The sequence below is a fragment of the Mobula birostris genome, chromosome 7 (genome assembly GCF_030028105.1).
Source record: "Mobula birostris isolate sMobBir1 chromosome 7, sMobBir1.hap1, whole genome shotgun sequence".
Classification (NCBI taxonomy): domain Eukaryota; kingdom Metazoa; phylum Chordata; class Chondrichthyes; order Myliobatiformes; family Myliobatidae; genus Mobula; species Mobula birostris.
In genome coordinates, this window is record NC_092376.1 from 74133051 (window position 1) to 74152781 (window position 19731).

The 19731-nt window shown below is 39.0% G+C and overlaps 1 protein-coding gene across 1 annotated transcript in view; it reads right to left on the reverse strand.

The window, feature by feature from the left end:
• The window catches only part of maml2 (mastermind like transcriptional coactivator 2), a 360164-nt gene extending 343612 nt beyond the window's left edge, over positions 1 to 16552 (reverse strand). Inside the window, exon 1 of the mRNA XM_072263422.1 lies at positions 15474 to 16552. Coding sequence (XP_072119523.1) covers positions 15474 to 15791 — 318 coding nt within the window. The 5' untranslated portion in view covers positions 15792 to 16552. The remainder of the gene's footprint in view (positions 1 to 15473) is intronic.
• Positions 16553 to 19731: the final 3179 nt, after the last annotated feature.

Genomic DNA, 19731 nt, shown 5'->3' on the forward strand with positions numbered 1-19731 from the left:
TCTGCACTCCATCCAGTTTAACCATCTATTTCCCATAACAGGGTGATCAAATCTGTGCACAGTACTACAAGTGAAGTTTCACCAACGACTTATACAACTTCAATGTAATGTCCCAACTCCAATACTCAATGCCCTGACTGATGAAGGCTGGCATGCTGAAAGCCTTTTCCAACACCTTGTTTACCTGTGACACCACTTTCAAAGTACTATGCATTTGTACTCCCAAGTTCTCCTATTCCATTACACTCCCTAGTGCCCTAGCATTCATTCTACAAGCTCTACGCTGGTTTGATTTTCCAAAGGACAACATCTCACATTCATTTGTACTGAAATCCATTTGCCACTCCTTGACCAACCTCCATAAAGGATCAAGAACCCTCCACAACTTATGATAATCTTCTTCATCAACATCTCCTAATTTCAGGTCATCAGTAAACCTACCGATCAAGCTTTGTGCATTCACATCCAATTGACTTGAGAGCCTGCAGCACACCACTAGTCAGTGGCTTCCATTCAGAGAAATAACCTTCAACCGACACCCTATGCTGCCTACCTCCCAGGCAATTTTAAATTCACCTAACAAGCTCTCCGAGACCCAAACTTCCAGATCAGCCTATCATGCGGAACCTTGTCAAAGGCCTCATCTGCAGGGATTGATCATTTAAATTGCAGTGCTGAAAGTGAAGTAATTAAACTGGGATAAGCCAGATTTCAGAATTTAAACAGCAAAAATATCTTGAGATTTATTGGGCTGAAGTATCTGAAAGAGGACAATGCGGGGCAAAGTGATTGACTTTATTTACTTATTTATTTTTACTTTTTCTCTTCTATATTATGTATTGCATTGAACTGCTGCTGCTAAGTTAACAAATTTCACGACACATGCTGGTGATAATAAACCTGATTCAGATTCTGAAGATAATTGCATAGACTAGAAAGTCAGTGAGTTTATTAACCAGTGGCATATTGCAGAATAGTGCAAGAATCTCCCCATCACTTCAGTAAAGTATGGCTTCTTGCTCCCTCTGCAAAATGAAAGAATATTATTCTCTATAAATGCATAATTGCATCATTACGGCAGCTAATCATACCTGGTCTCAACAGGATATAACAGATGCCTCAGATCCACGACACAATCAAAAGGCAGTCCTCTTCTTCTTCCAAATGCCTTTAATTCTACTGGCATTCTTTGGGAAGAATATGCATTCACAGACGTATTTATTGGGGCATCCATTTTCTTCTAAGTGCTTTGCAGCCAATAACATATTTTAAAAGCTTTGCTCAAATCATTGTGCCAACTGAACTCCTCCAGCAGATGTCCAAAGCAGCCAAATGACTCCCAGCACAGAGACAGCCTTTGATTCATGCATAACCCAGCAGGCGTTTCCACAACTTCTGAACTACATCTTCCAGACAACAAACTGAAAAGAGAACACGAGCCAGCCAGGGCAGAAGACTCATCATAGAAAGCAAATCCAGTTATAATACAACCATGAAATTTTGAAGTAAAATAAAAATGATCACAGGGATAAGAACAAGGAAGCAATTGAGAGAACAAAAAATGATTTAGTGGCCTATCCTTCTAATTATGGCCTGCTGTACACTCCCTATTAGCAGAAGACTGAGGAATAAAACCAATTCACACAAATCTATGACCTATACCAATTTAGATCATTCAGAAAAAACAGCGATGGAAACTGCACGCAAGAAATCTAAGCAAACATAATTCATAGCATTCAGAATTAAAGGCAAAGGGAGGGTGGAGCCACTAGATTACAGCTAGAATGAGTTCCTCAAGCTAAAATGTATGCACTATTATTTAATAGATGTTAGTGTCATTAATAGAGATTTAAAATGGTGACCACACAATTTGAGTGGTGCGATGAGGATCCTAACCTGCCAGGAGGACAGGTAAAAATGGGAGATGTAGTTCAATCTAGCAAAATTGCAAAAATTAATGAGGAAAGGAAACACATCCAAAACTGCAAGATTTTAAACAAATTTGAACAGAGGATTCCAAAGAAGGGGGACAAAACCAGCAGCACAAGTTGATGAGGTCCTAAAAAAGACAGAACAAGCTACAAAAACATAGCATAAAATGAAACAAGGAGGTAATATTGAACATTTAGTTTGGCAATTGTTGCTGATTTCTGTGCAATTTTGGACACCATTTTACAGTAGATCTAATAGCATTTACAAAAAGACCAAAGTTTCATTGGCACAATCACAGGGATATTAGAAAATGAAACTTGAGAGCAAAGGCTTTTTTTTTTTAAACAGAGATGAATAACAGATCAAGTTTGAGGTAAAGAGAGACAGATTTATCCTACTGATTTTTGAGATAAAGGAGCTCTTCAAAATAATCACAAATAATTAAAATGTGAAATTCTCACCCATCATCCTGTACTGAAACTGAACAGGCAAAATATTTTAATTGGGAATTAGTGTAAGAGGGAAAGCTGGGAAAACTAGTAGCTCGTTTGGAAAAATCATTCATGTAGACTCCAGGGCTGCCTCAATATGCATCATATCATGATATCTTGTTATAGTAATCAGCATCAAGCTAAAGTTTGTGTCCTTCTAGAACTTTAATTATCCATGAACTGGCTCCAAGCTATCAGACTGATCCAGGGTGGCTGTAAATTTATCAAGTTTTGCTGCATTGCTGTTCGACAAAAGAATGACAGAACATGGTGTGGTAACAGGTCATGAAGATTAGAATGTCTGAAGAGAGTGAGCGAGAGAGCGCGCACACGAGAGCAATTGCTTTCCTTTGTGCTAATCAAAGAGTACTGCTGGAAAATGCATCTGCAGACCCAAGCTGAATATAGGATCCACATGCGTTTTGTTGCCCTGTCGACCTCAGTGTTTAAACTCCACATGTGAAGGATGGCTACTTGGGCATCAAACAGTGTGAAACATCCGCTGCAAGTGAGGATACTGGTTATGGAGAGGACTGAGCCCTGTGGCTACATTCCACGCACACAGTGTACTCGCCCACTCGCACTTTCCAAAGCCCTTTGGCAGCAGTGCTGGAAAGCCACAAGCCACAGAACTGTGCACCAGATAGTGTCATTGCCTTGGCCGGGGGGGGGGGAATTTCACAAAAGCCCTCCAGAAACAAGTTTCCAAGATGAAAATGGGAACTAATAGTTCATACTGGGACACAATGCTACATCATATTTGAATAACTTTCAGATTCATGTGGAATATTTACACTCTGGTGATGTAGATCAACCACCTACTCTTGAAATTAAGGAAGTATTCCTGGATCGCCGTATACAACCCTGAGATTCATTTTCTTGTGGGCATTCACAGTAAATCCAATAACTGTAATAGAATCAATGAAAGACCACACCCAACAGGGCAGACAACCCATGTGCAAAAGTCAACAAACTGTGCCAAAGGAAAAAAAGTAATAATAAATAAATAAATAAATAATAAATATCAAGAACCTGAGATGAAGCGCCCTTGAAGATGAGTCCATAGGTTGTGGGAACAGTTCAGTGACGGGGCAAGTGAAGTTATCCTCTCCAGTTCGAGAGCCTGATGTTTGAGGGAAAATAGCTATCCTGAACCCAGTGAGTCCTAAGGTTCCTGAACCTTCTTCCTGATGGCAGCAGTGAGAAGACAGCACGACTCGGGTGGTGGGGGATCCTTGACGATGCTTCCTGTAGATGTCTTCAACGGTGGGGAGGGCTTTACTTGGGATGGACTGGGCTGTATCCATTACCTTATGTAGGATTTTCCATTCAAGGGCATTGGTGTTTCCGTATCAGGCTGTAATGCATGCAGCCACACATCTATAGAAGTTTGTCAAATTTTAAGAATTCATGCTGAATCTTCACAAACTTCTGAGAAATTTAAGGAAGTTCTTATCTGATGAAACAATCATTTGGCAATAATCAGCCCTCAACACCTTTGCTAAGGAGTCACATTAATCTGTACCCCGTATTAGGTTCCACTTGTCTATTCATACTACATTTCAGAGGCATCATGTTTCTAAACTTTCCTCTGGTATAGCTTCATTCTATGAACTTGCTACAATATCAAGGCAAGTTTACACCAAAGTGGCATTTGATTGAGCCTATGCAAAGCACATGAACTGTATCCACTTCACTTGTAGTTACTGACAAATCTTAAAAAAACCACAGTTCTCAGTGTGGTTGTTTATCATTCTACCTGATAGCACAATTTTGATGATTATCTGACATCTACAGCTATCAAACGTCAGTTGTTAATGATGCAAATACGTTTCATTATCAGACCATCAAATTGAAAGTTGTACTTTCACAAGTGGACGCAATAATCCTTGCTTGCAATAATCCTGATGGTCATTAATTAGCATGTCACAATGTACCTACTGACTATGCCTCTAAATTATTTATGACATTTGTCCAGCGTCTGGAGATGTTCAAAATGACAAGACTTCTATTTGCTACAGCACTGGTAGCTCGTGACCTGAAATATTTATTTTCAATTTTATTCAAAGCGAAATGCTGAACAGGCATAAATTTCAGTAATTTTGAAGTCTTCCATCTATTGCTGTAATATATTTGAGAATTATTTTTTTTTTTTTTTTTTTTTTTTTTAAAAAGATGCATAGACTTTAACAGCTATAGTCAAGCTCAAGGGAGATTAGGAAATCAGCCCCACACTTACAACATCAATGTACTGGTTAAATAAAGATTAATTTAAATGATTTTAAAGAGCTGATAAATGCAAATAACCAACATGCTTTGAGACATACAGCACACACAACAGGGAGAGCAAGGTTCATACATACAAAGAGACAGAATCACAGTTGCAGTCTGTATTAAATCAATACAGAATAAGGTTACAGGAGAACTTAAGGACGTCACCAACACTAGCATGCAAAACTACAGTATATATGCAACTCTAAGGATATAATAAGCAATATTCAGTGTTTAAATACATGAAGTGCTATTCATCATGTACATATCTTATTTTGTACATTCTGAGGCACACTTGTCAAAAAAATTAAGAGTTCTATTCTGTGGCTGCTTGATTTTAATTTCTTTTAGGATTGTCAACCTGTAAAATATATCCTCTGTAAGGGGGTTTACACAAGTTCAACTTCTAATGCACCATTATTCTCTTTTGAAAGGAGAAGGTGCATAACGTAAAAAGCATCAGAAAACACAAGATTACACCTTGCTTATTAGCTTTTAAAACAAATATCAAATACAAAGGTAACGATTATATTTTGAAATGTTAATTTAAACCCAATTTGTGATTAAAGTTTACCAAACTCAAAATGAAATTTCTTGAATTAAACCAGTGAAATTATTGATACAATGTATAAACAACCTGTTTAAAATAGATATAGCCAGCAAATTCAAAACAATGGATTAAATTGTACAAATATGAAAAACAAGTGGATTGTTCTGTCCCAGAACAAAATGGTAGCACACTTAAGCATATGCCACTTGGTTCGTGCCAGTTACATCCACTATGAATCAATCAACATAAAAGTTCCTCAGGAAGATGAAACAGGATAAAATATGTGAATGGATGCTAAGCAGAAGGAAAATAAGAGAAAGATAACAAGTTCGAGCACATAATATTGTAAAAGATAAGCTTTTTTGGAAGTTGAAAATTAAAATCAGGTTTATTACCACCGATACAGGTTGTGAAATTTGTTGTTTTGTTGCATAGTACAGAGCAAGATAATAGAAATTACAGTAGTTACAAAAATATATATCTGTTTTTACGAGACCAAGTTGCTAGCTTGGCACTCAACCCAGCACAGATGGAAAGCGAGCAATTAGCTGGCAGAGATTCGAACCTGGGACCACTCGCCTCCAAGTCCAGAGCTGATAATTAATTTTACATGTTGGTAAATGGTAGTCTCGCAGATCTGTGCTAACGATCTTCAGTTCTTATTTGTTTTTTTTATTTCTTACCCATCACAGAGGAAGTTGAAAAATAGGATCATACCAATTATTTGTAGACAATTGACGTGATTACCAACGGATGCAATTGCTGAATGGGTTGTACTCTCTCACCTGGAGGAGCACAGCAGAGCCAGCAACAGTAAGTCTATTAACAGAAGCCTTTGAAACAGTGTTCTCTGACTGAAGTTCACTGATTTGCTCTGGTATTTCATATCCAAACTAAACAAACAGATCTTCAGCTTTTCGCAGCTTCAAAAGCAGAGAGTTTGGATCCAGACAGACAAAGCTTAAAGAACAATCAGTCCAGCTACAGATGGTGCTCTACTCTCCACCAAACAAGGCAGTGCAATTCTGTTGAATAAGCTGATGCAGAAAACATACAATGTTAATAAAAACAGTTCAAATACCTAGCATTTATGTGGTGGACAAAGCAATACGAATATCTGGAAGCAACAAGTCTAGGCACAAAACCCAGCTAATGGTATCACAATGCATTCTGACCTGCTATCTCCTCTTTACTTTCTATATTGACGTGGCCCTTGTAACAAACCTTTGACCAAGTATTTACAATTCTGTATCTGAGCTTGTTTCCAAAAATGTCAGGCAGACAGACAAGATTTCAGAAAGAAGTATTCAATTTTTAAATGAACTTTACCCCAGATTTTCTCACGTCTGCTCGAAAACAAAATCACAAATGCCAGCAGCTTTCCATTATTTCATTCAACCAGCCATTCCTCATGTGGAAGTCTAAATAAAGTGTCCGAAGAATAATAGGTATGGGCATCAATATCAAGTTGCATTATGCACTCTCCACATCGGGTTTAGACACATTCCTGCACAATTCACAGGATCTATTCCTCCTGGCCCAAAGATGCTTAAGCCAATTTCACAGCTCCTTTCTGAGTGAGACCATTTACTCAATGTAGGCTGGGAATCAAATCGAGTGCCTTTTGGTTATACAGCTCAGCTACACACTCCCTTTATCAATTGAGCCATTGGGAGGTGTTACAGCTGCTTTCTTAATCTCATAAAATATGATGTATCTGACTGTCATTTCACCTACAGGGCTGTCAGCTTAATTTAACCAACACCAGAAACTCAAGTAGCAATCACTCACGTAAATAAATAGATGCAAATTACTGAAAAGGCAAAACGTTACCAAATTAGCCATTCGTGTTTGTGGATTCAATTAAGCAGATTATATCCATACAAGTGACAGGAAGAGTAAATTCTCAGGGATTGTACAGTATGCAGTAAAGTATGATGAAATTAACAAGGAAGCATTGTTTTTAATAAAGACGACTGCACACCTTCTCACATTTTACCAAGAAATTTAATTTCAATGTGTATTTTAAAATAAGATAGAACTTAATCATATGAACTTTTCATATTATTTGAGGAATGTGTTGAGTGTTTAATTCCTGTTATGGTGATTTAATCCCTCATGTGTTCAATTAAGTTCAATATGAACAAATTAATTTTCTGTTAATATTTTCAGCAATGCTTGATCTATTAGTGTTAATAGATCAAGGAACAGTTTTCCATTCTGGACACTTAACACCATCATAAGGCCCTTTCAGACTATGGCCAGCTGCAAAGATAAGCTCTCTCTATTTTGAATTGACAGAATATCAACTTTTAGTTTTTATTTAAAAACTGACTACAACTGGTAATGCCAAGGAGCTTCCAGATTTTATCCTTGATCCCAGCTGACACTGCAGCTTAAATACTATAATTGGGCTACAATAAAAGACTTGCAAAACCTTTTATTTGAGGAAACAAAATGTACTTGTAGGTAACCACAAACACACCTTGGTTAGACGTCGATGGCATTTTGAAAGCAGCAAAATATTTGCAAACTTATGTTGCTTTTAATAGAAGATGCAATTTATTTTACTGTAATTCTGAGAGCCCAGTTTCATGTTGCCAATCAATCTTGCCCATTTTCTTTACCAAATTAGTTGATCAGAAATGTTAACTCATTACCGTCTCCACAAATGGCTTTGATTTGCTGTGATCTTCCAGCTTTTCCGACTTTAAAACACTAATAATGAAAAAAAATCTAGGCATTTTGCAGAGTCCATGCCTATCTGTCTGGCATAAACCAGTGATGAATCTCAAGTAGGAATGAGAAGGCAGACAGGATCATTCACATAGTCAGACTAAACTGCATGATCCCAGGATGGAGAGCCCGAATGATAATCTTCTACCAACATATCTGCTGGTGACAGTAACCAAGTATTTGCCAAAAAAAAATCAAAGAATAAAGAATACAAGTTTTAAACAAAAGTACTATATAGTTTTGATTACCTGAATAAACTTGCCATGAATAAACTTCACATGAATCCCCACATAGCACACAATCTATGTCACCTGTACATAAGCCATGCTGGATGCAACAGATTATTTGTTGCAATATTAAATTAATAATGCTATTAAGCTCCAGACTTATTAAACGTGAACTAATCACAGAGGAGTAAGTGAATTCTCTTGAAGATCCAGTGGAAATGCTTTGATTACCAACAGAACTGTAGCACAAACGTCAGCTCCTTTGTTTTCAAAACAACATCCAGCACTCACCAGTTCCTCTTTGTCCCTGGTACAAATTAACTTCAATGTCAACACCTTATTGCAGCTGCAAAGTTCATCTTTACTCTTCGTATATTTACTAAGGAGATACCTATCTGCTTGCAGTACAAGCTAGATCTGTTTCTGCTGACCTCCAAATGGAAAACATTTAAACAAAATAAAAATATCATGTAGCATTCAATTTAGTGGTAGCTGACTGCTTTGGTTGTCGGGTTATTTACACAGGTGCGATATCACAATGGATATCAAAATGAAGATGTTTGCTTGGTGGCATTTTGAAACAAAGATTGTACCAGACCATTAATGCTTCCCATTTAAACCACTCCAACTTACTTTTAACTTGTTCCTTTTTCAGTATTTTCTTTCTTAAAATGAAATGTAGTAAGAAAAAAGCAAATAAAATAAGACATTTTATGGAGATCCCAATAGGAATCAATACAGATGGCTACCTGAAAGTGATCAAACAAAACTGGAATAGGCGCGCAGGACAATGACTTAGAGAGATTATGGGCTAGATTTTTTGGTCAATGGGAAGCAACATTGCTTGCCAGTGGCACCAAAGCAAACCGTCCACAAAAGTACACAGACTACTACAGAATGGGCTTTCCTTTTCCCACATGAAATTTTGTCAGCTGATATTTCCAAAGGGTCTCTGGTGACCAGCAATTGCAATGATCTTGAGCTAGATGTACAACCAATCACTTTGCAAGTTAGAGGCAAAACAGGAATGAAAACACATGGTCTTAACTTCAAACCAAACAAAATTTTGAAAATACACAAAGTTTAAGACACTGGCCAAAATGCCAAACATTTTTTAAAAAAAATAAGTTCATTATAAGATATGTATCTGAGGGAGACAATTCACATGGATAAAATCATATATTTTGACTGAAGGTTTTAGAGATTTGTTAAGAATTATTGCATATAATACATTAATAAACTCACTTATACCTCATACAATAAAATGATCCTGAGGATACTTAACATTATTACTTTGCAGATGTGCAAAATTGTCATTATTTCAACTGATTTCCTTTCATGCCAGTGAAAAGCTGAATCACTGACAGGAACTTTGGGATTTCCGCCTTAACATACACATGTGCGGAAATCCCGAAGTTACTGTCAGTTTCATGGTGTAATGACGGTCAAAGCTGACAGCTTCACTGTCTTTCAACCATAAATTCTAAGCCTCTGTGAAACAAAACTGAAATCTTAAGTCTGGTTCAAGATGATCTCAAATTCAAGTTAATAAATACACAATTGCTAAATAACCATTTGGTTTCACACATGTATTAAAATTCCATAGATATTTCTCAAAGTAATATTCTATTCTAATCATTCAGTAATTATAAAATAATATTCAACAGGTAGAGAACATAACTTTATTATACTCAATTTGATAAAATAGACAGTTTTATGATTAGAAAATGCACAAAGCAACATTTGATACAACTTGCACAAGCAGCAAAACACATTTCACAAAATATGATCAGGGAAATTGCTTAACAAGTAATTGAAAACTTATTTTCTCTTTTCAGATGCTTATGTGTTATTGCAATTTTCCAGCTCATTATGTTTCCATTAAAGATTATTGATTTTATTTGCCTGTAGTACTTCTTATTGCAAATCCTCTCCCCACATAAAACAAAGATTATAACAGAGTATTAGCCTAATAATTATGGGGGGGGGGGGGGAGGGAGGGAGAGCTAGCTGCTGATTAATATTCACTGTATCATTAGTTTGGGTCAGTAGGTAGTAGGATCCCAGAGTCACAAATTCAGTATGTCTATTGTAGGTATAACATCTAGTGTATATACTGTACACTTACTGTATAACATAAGTAACACTTTGCATTGTCCCAAAATGGTGTACCTGTAGTATTTTTTACAGAATTATTTTTTGGATGCTGTTATAAACTACAACTGTCTATTTGTTAAAACATTATAATTTGCCTCTCTAGAAACTTGTTCCTAGTTCATATCACATCAACAGTACATTTTAATTTGCCTCCAAAATTTAGTTCTGTAATTGAAATGAATTTCAAAAGTTATGTCCAATCTAGTGTTGTTACCATGTTGCACTTTTTAGTATGACTGATAGGGAATGAAATTCTAGGCACTTGGGTTTCAATGCTAAAACTGGAGAGATGCTCCTTTCTGCATACCTCCTTCAAACAAAATAGGTGAGAGTGCAAATTAGCTGCTTTATGTTTGTGCATTATTGGCTTCCAAAATACAATGAATTTTGGCATTTTCAAAATTACTACTCAAATACGAGATCTTTCTGTTCTCAATGCCTTTTTTTAAAAAAAATCAAATATCATCTGACACTTTCTATTCCTATAACTAATTTAGGAACCTCTGAGTATTCACAATCAAATCTATTCTCTGCAGGGTGCATTAATATGTGCAAGAGTGGCTTTGTATTTTTAGACTCAGGAGTTTGCTGCAACCTCAAGACTTTGCTAGAATCACACAGCACTACTAAAATGTTGAGCATGTGATTTGATTTATTTCAGCATAATTACCCTTTCACCCAGAATGATAACAGGGCTTAAACAGCTAAATTTGCATTTAAAAAGCACAAACCTGATTTGCACTGACTTACTATGTACCAGAAAGAGGCATTTCAGCATACTGGGTCTATAGCTGCTCCTAGCAGAATAATCCCATTCACCCTCTCCTTACTTCCCTGTACCCCTGTGATTTATTCTCTCTCTCATGTCTATCAATTCATCTCTCGTTCTTTTGCCACTTATCGATATATCATATTTCCTTACAGCACAAACAGAAGACATTCAGCCCATCCTATCTATCCTGTCCCATTCCCCACTTACCTCCTGTCAACCTCTCTATCCCACCCCGATCAACTTTTCCCGATTCCTCTGCAACCCACCTTAAGGCTGATTTATACTTGTGCCTACTAGCTTATGCCGTAGACCACGCAAGTGGGCTACACCGTTGTGAGCATTTATACCTGTGCGTTGGTGTCTGCGTCGCTCTGCGATTCACCGCCAAAACTAGTTGGCGGTGGGGTTTCTATGCCACCTCAACACGAAGGAACTCAAACTTCAAACAATGGCGACTGAAACTGAAGGAGGGTGAATCTTCTGTATGTACAGTGTAGTGTCACCTAAAAGAACTGAGAATTTTGAGCCAGAATCGATTTGTCGGGAAAAAAAACTGGCATGTCACGCATGCGCACTTACCTGCCCGCACAAGGCTTCATGGTCATGGTAGTCTTTCTCGGGGTAAACAAGTTTAAAGCGAGCATCTTTTTTTCCGTAAGTGTGAAAATCCTCTTTCAGTTAACAAAAACAGGTACTAATGTAGGTCTTTCGTAAAAGCGAAATGTGTCCTCCATAATTTCGGAGGTCTGTAAAGCTTGATGGAAAGCATTGCAGCCAGAGTTCCTTCCCTGTCCTTCAGTCGCCCAATGGGAAGATATTGCAGCATAGGAGGAAGTGCGATGCTACCAAGCGGACCAATCACAGTTGTTGCAGTCTGCGTTGCCGCGACGCGTAGTTACATTTTGGGAGAGGTGTGCGTTAGGCTATGGCGTAGGGTTTGCGTAGAGTACAGCACAAGGTTCATGGCTATGCCGTACCTACGGCGTCCATTTGACGCACAAATATAAATCAGTCTTTTGCTAGAGGCAATTTATAGAGGCCAGTCAATTTGCCAGCCTACCCATCTTTGGGAGGTGGAAGGAGACCAGAGCATCTGGAAGCACATTCAAATTCACCACAGATACCGCTGGAAATCAGAATCAAAACAGATTGCTGGAGTTGTGTAGAAGTAGCACTATCTCCTGCATCACCATGCCAGCCTACTTGGTTTTAGACATTTGGAGTGATACAACAGGCTTCGGAGAAATTCAGCTGGTCAGATACAAATAAACTCTTTCTTCTCATAAGCAATTCAAAATAAAAGTTCCCCATCTCAAACTTACAGCAGGGCATTAAAGAGTAAATTTAGAAAGTATTCTTCACTTGAAAGCAAGAAGCAGTGTACAATGTTCTGTTCCCAGAGAGCTATAGATGCTGAATCAAACTTTTTTTGAAAAATCAACATGTTCGATATATCTTCCTATTTTTTGAAACAGACTGACAGCAAGACATATTTTAGGATCTGGTAATATTGTTCAAAGTAGGCATTTTTTCCCTTGACAGGGAAACTCTATCACTCTCCTTTTCAATTTTGTTACCTGAATGATAATGATCCCGGAGAAGGTCAAGATCTTAAGTCGTACTAAAATAATGACGATCCTGTCTATTTATATTGAAAGTCATCATTCAGACTTCAGTAAAGTAGAATGATGTGCATGATATTTTTTCCCCACTCTTCAGCCACTTAACTGTGTAAAATAAACTGCTGTAAACTGTTGACTTTTCGTTTTGCTGACTTAGCTTGCATCTGGAGGGACAGCTTTGAGCAACGGGGAATTAGACCAAAGCTCTGATGGTAGTGGTGACAGCAATACAGGGTGGTAAGTTATCACACAAGTGTCCTGTTACAAGCTTAAAGAATTTTCACTTAAGTAGGATTTTTTTTGGTGTGGAGTGCTGATTCCATCCCCTAAATGAGCCATGTGTTAACATTATGAAAACATGCAGCAAATAATTCCTACCCTTAATGTTTATTTATTTTCTTCTTATCCCTAAATACAGTTTTCCTGTTTTGTAAATTGAAACATATTATTATTTGTGAAGGTTTCAATAAAGTTATTTCAGAAAGTGATTTTTCTATTTACTTAATGACACAAAAACAAGTAACTGGGACTGAGATCAAAGTTGCAAATCAATTAAAGCACTGAATTAAAGTTCATAACCATTGAAAACTGAATTACAATCTGAGTTGCTATCATTGCTTGTGAATTGTAGCATTATGTAAATGCAAACAAATGCATGGGCACTCAAACACACACACAAACACAATCCTGACAACTCAAAATAAGGCCTGTGTTAAGTACAGATGGAGATCAAAAATCTGAGTTAGGCATGAGATAGACAGAAGCACAAATTAAAAGCCATTTTACAACAGAAATTGTCACATGCCAGTAAGCATTTTTGTTTCAAAAAAATGGGCAGCTGGCAGTCAGAGAAGATGGAAATCAGAAGCAGCTTACAGCACAGACTACTTGTTTACATTTTCAAATATGTTCTACCTGCTGATAATGATGTTACATTAGTGGGTCATGTTAAGAGCTAGTTGCCATCCTTCCTCTAACATCAGGCATCAATTTTCACTGAGCGCCAAAAGTGGGCAAGGTGGCACTCACCACTCATGGTCCAGAAGGGGTAACAATTTCAGATGTTGCTCCTTTGCCTCCTCTCACACTTGACTGGGAGGGCTGTGATACTGATGAAGCCTAGAATCAGGTACCCTGGCCTTGGATCACCCCCCAGAGTGGCAGGGTGGACTGAAAAAAAGCATCTGCAATTCCCATTGCTCTTTCTACTCGCAATTGACCAAGCACTGATGCTGCTGGATACTCACCTCTTGCTGTCACTCTCTCTCCTTTCCAGTCTAGGCATCCTGAACAGAGATACAGTGAGTGAGTGAGTGAGTGAGTGAGTGAGTGAGTGAGAGAGATATGGATGAAAGGAGCAGCACTCAGCACTGAATATATGTATCGAAAGGTTGCCGAATGATTTGGAATCCACAATTTCTGCAAGAATCACAATTTTAATATGGCCTTACTCAGAAATTCATCCATTGCGTAGCTAAGGCAATGCTAAACAACAAAAGCCCTGGTTTAATCTGCTTTCTATTCTCAGCCCCTAGCCCTTTGCCATTAATTGACCTCAGTACCTCCAGAGTATGGAAAGGAAAACTCATTCAGGTTACCGATCATCGCCTAGCAACTCCTGCTGAAGTGCAAACACAAGGACATCAGGATAACATGCTGCACCCCCGCAGCTGCCAGTTAGATATCTACTTGCACTTGTTGGCAAAGCTCACATTAATAACAATACCTTGGTTGTTCAGTATCCATAGGTAATACATAGAAGGCACCTGGCACCTGTAGAGCCATACACTTAGGATCAGCACTTTCACAAGTAAGAACACACAAACCAATGAAGAAAGGGATACAGCAATTTCGTTTTCCCACAGACAGCAGAAATACCACTGTCAACAAGTTTTAATCCAGATCAGACCCTAAACATTCAAAGATTTCAATTGACTGACAATTATTTTCATGCACAACCACTAATATATAATTAGGAATGTGCTTCAAACTACCTTCGCAGCTAAAATAATTTACGAAATGCAAATCACCCCAAAGTTAAACTATTTTATTTTACGGGGTATTTGTAATTCTGTATAACAAGCTGCCACTGAATGTTACAGTATTCAAGGCAGTACCGCAATCTTTCATTAAATCAAAGCAATTCTCCTATTTGGCAATTAACCAATAATCACTTATTGGTCAGCTCATCAAATTCAATTTATTGATTACATGCCTGGTTGGCTATTTCTCCCAATGAGATGCAAGGGTCATTCAGTCCAGCACAGACTGGCTTTCTCAGAGCATACACGCCGAAGAATGAACACTTCATAAAGGACACAGCTTATTGTTTCAAAAAGAGATAAGGGGACCAATAGACTTGGCTTCTTTGATAACATTCGGGAAACTTAAAACAAATTAAAATCTAGTACCTTAACTGATGCACAGAGCCATTTTAAAAGTTGAGAACATTTTGAAAGTTGCCATTAATCGCAATTAATGCAAGATGACATTTTCATGCAAATCATTTTAAGGAAGGTCTAACAAGCAGCTTGCAAAAAGACACTTTTCAAAGTCTGATAACATTTTGAAAGGGAAAAGCTGCTGATCCAACCACAATTCTTTTGAACAAAAACAACAAAGAGAATTCCAAACTGACCACCAAAACGCGTCGCTCCCCCCCCCCCCAACCCAAGATAAAGAGGCAAAGTGAGCGAGTAGAGGAAACAAACTTACAGCGATCAGGGTGAGATTCCTGTGTTCGCTGGATGAGTTAGGTCCCGGGGGCTGTTCGCTATCGCAGTTTTTGGGGGCCCGGCTGCTCTCGTGATGCTGCTGCTGCTTGGCTTTGGGAGTCTTCTTGCTACGTGTGTCCAGGTACTTCTGGTGCAGAGCGAGTTTGTTCCTTCGCTCCTGCTCGATGCGCTGCGGCTGGTTCTGCTCGTAACGGACCTGGCAAACTGCGTGGTGCCGGCGGCACAGCTCAATCCTCTGCCTTAACCTCTCCACGATTGCGCTATGCTTCGGGTTTGGGGGCATGTTGTAATCCCCCATCCTAACCTCCCCCTGCACTATGTTGGCAAGTTTCTTCCCTTTTTTTTCCCCTTGTTTTGAGCCTCGAATAAATTGCAATGTTTGTATAAAAAGTATTGGGTTCTTCTTTGCTTTGTTTGAATTAAATCAAAATCTCAACAAACCCACTTCGGACGCTTTACTGCACTTCCTTCGAGATGACTGAAACCCATTTTCTCTGTTTTATGGTAATATTCCTTCAGACGATCGCAATGGTGACACCGACCCCTTCAATGCTCCCACGGATACTTTCTCTTTCTCATACAGGCGAACAGACACAGATACGTTCGGATCTCCCTCTTCACTCACACAATCCCCTCTCCTGTTCCGACCAACGGAGGGACCAAAGAAAAACTACTGGAGAGGGGGGATATGTGAGGGTAAGAGAGGAGGTGGGGGGGGGGGAAGAGAGAGAGAGAGAGAGAGAGAGAAAGACACAACAACACACACACACATACACCAGCTCTCTCACACACAAAAGTCTTCAGGAGAAACAGACGCCGCTGAAACTTGGCGAAAGGTGCCCGGTGGCAGCAGGAATCGGGCTGGCGATGTCGTCCGCGGCCATCCACAGCTGGGGTCTGCGACAGGCGGGCAGGGGCAGGGGCAGGCGGCGCTCGGCGCGGTGTCCGCTGTCTGCTGGCTCCGTGCACCGAGCCGCACTCACATTGTGTGTGAGAGACTGGAGAGCCAGCGAACGAGCGAGGAGGCGCTTCCCTCGCCTCGCCAGACTAGCGGAATGATACCGCCACTGCCTGAGTAAACAAGGGAAGGGAAAGGAAAATAAAACCACAGGCTCCAAACAGCAAACAAAATGGGCGAAGCGGCAAATTTGTTTATTAATTTTTTTTAAAAAGCTGACTGATTCATTGAATTAAAAAATAAACCTAAAAATAAAGCGCTAACAACTGCATCGAGCCTCCTCGCCCGCTCCCACGACCGATTCTTCCAGCTTTTCTTTCACGATTAAGTTTCTCGACAATCTGGGGTGCGTTTGTGAACTGGGAAACTTATTAAATAAAAACGCCTTGATTTATTTTAAGGGAATCTAAATCCCTCTCTCTAACCCCTCGCCAAATTAGAGATAGTTTTGGCTTTGTTAAATGTTTACGTCCTGTGCAAGTGGAGAAATGCATGGACACACATGTCCTGGGGAGACTGCGTTAGAAATTCTATGTCCATCGACTGTATCTACCTCATATTACAATGCAGGCCTCTCACCGGGTGCGCGGCTCCATAATATTTTACATGAAGTACAGTGGAAGAACTTCACCCTTTTCTTAAATTTATACTACTGTCCATTCTAATCGGCCACTGGCAATCCAAGCTGCAACAGCCAATGAAAGACGTGTGTCAACAACCCAGTGTGACGAATGACCAGTAAACCCAGGCGAGGGAACACCTCAGGTCTTAGCTCAACAGCTAAATCTGCATCAGAAATCACCTAGTGTCAAAGAAAGACAGATGCTCCAATCGCTGCACACTTATCCCGCTACCCCATGACCGTTCATGTTAAAACTATTTTCAGAGCATACACATTAGAACAATTAGAGATAACTTGGGTATTTGGAAGATTAGCATCAGTACGCATTAATTTCCACTTTGCACCAACCTTAATATGCAATGTAAGGCCAGTGTAGTTTATGAATGGAACAGTAAATACAATGATTGATTTACCAATACAGAATGTTTGCAGGAGCAGTCATTTAAATCTCTACAAAACAAGGTTGAGCAAACATCTTGAAGACATTTAATGTAAGTGTGAGAACAACAGAATGGAAAATATTGTGAAGCAATGCTCTAACGCAAGCTTAAGATTTTCTGTGTTTTCATGATATGATTCTGAAGGAAAACACATTGAAAGTTACTGAAAGGGAAACTCAAACTCATTTGCTCTGGGACCACAAGGAAAGAGCTCCTGTAGAGGAAAACCCAGGAATATGGACTGCTTGAAACTACTTGTCTGCCTGCCAAGCCAGTAACACCACACTACTTTATCTTGGATAATTGTAGTACTATTAGATGAGAAGTTGTGCCTAGCTTTGCTTTTCACGTGCAATTACAAAAGCAGGAATGTCAAGGACTAGAAAAAGGCCAGGTTATTGCCTGATAAACCCAGGAAAGCAACTGGATAACACTCCTGGCTACCCCACTGATCTTGACTATTCACTGCAACTGTACCTCCAACCTGCCTCTTCGATCACAAAAAACTCAACTCCCTTGATGGCTTCAGGTTTAACTGTATATGCAGTAACCAGGCCTTATACCCCACAACTTCCAGCTCTATCTGCCTGTGATACAATGTAATAAAAGAGTTTTCTTTTAAAAATTGTTTAATTTATATATTTCTAATAAATGTTGCATATATAATGCTATGGAACTGAATTTTTCATTACACCTATGCACACATGTATTTGTGCAAATCACAATAAACTCAACTTTAACTTTGATTTGTCTTTCATAAACTGACATTGCTTTCAGGAGTCAGTACTCCAGGAAGTATCTACAAATATATCCGAATAGTTTCTGCACCTTCACACAACATTTGCAGAAAGCCAGAAGAAACATTAAAAAATGTGACAAGGGATGCAAAAGTAAAATCCTGAACGGATTCTTCATCCTTGGTGTGGAGTGCTGCGACTGTGTAAAGATGAGCAGTTGCCAAACTTAGACATGGAATGTGCAACTGAATATAACCAACTATACATTGCTCAAATTGGTCCTGACGAAGGGTCTCGGCCTGAAACGTCGACTGCGCCTCTTCCTAGAGATGCTGCCTAGCCTGCTACGTTCACCAGCAACTTTGATGTGTGTTGCTTGAATTTCCAGCATCTGCAGAATTCCTGTTGTATACATTGCTCAAACCTCAGTCAGTATCCAGCATCTAACCCTGGATACCAGGAAACATCGCTTCTCAGACATTGGTAGGGAAACTAACATCATTCATTTCACTGCTTGTACGCTTGTGAATCCACCTTACTCAACCCACTGCAGGATGGTATGAGTGATAACCTTATAGCTCATAGCAAGGAACCCAACATGGAGTGGATCAAATGATACAAAGGTCAGAGTGCATTTATTATCAAAATACATACAGTACATGTCACCATATACAACCCTGAGATTCGTTTTCTTCTGGGAATACTAAATCCATAATAGAAAAATAAAAAAATAGAATCAATGAAAGACCACACCAACTTGGGCATTCGACTAGTGTGCAAAAGACAACAAACTAAGTACAAAAAGAAAATAATAATAATGAATAAATAAGCAAAAAAGTTCAAGATTATGAGATGAAAAGAGTCCTTGAAATTGAATTCATAAGTTGTGGGAACATCCCAATGATGGAGCAAGTGAAGCTGGGTGAAGTTATCCCCTTTGGTACAAGAGCCTAGTGGCTGAGAGGCAAACCTGATGTTCCTGATGGCAGCAGCATGAAGCGAGCATGACCTGGGTAGTGGAGATCCCTAATGATGGAGGCTGCTTTCCTGTGACAACACTCAATGTAGGTATGTTCAATGGTTGAGAGGGCTTTACCTGTGATGGTTTGGGCCTTATCCACTACTTTTTTGTCAGATTTTCCATTCAAGGGCATTGGTGTTGCTATACCAAGATGTGATGTGGCCAGTCAATATACTCTCCATCATACATCAACAGTAGTTTGTTGAAGTCATGCCAAATCTTTGTAAACTCCTAAGTAGAGGTGATGCCATGCTCTCTTCAATACACCTGGTTTAATAAGGAAGAACAACAGAGGCTTCAATAAACCAATAATGACCTCATCTACGATGTTCAGAATCAGAATTTGGACTGAAACTTAGTTTCTGGACAGTTCTGAACTGAAAACAGACTACAGATGAAAGATCTTTTATACTAACAGAGGGTCAAAGTTGCAGAACCTGGGCCTCTGTACCTCCCTTTG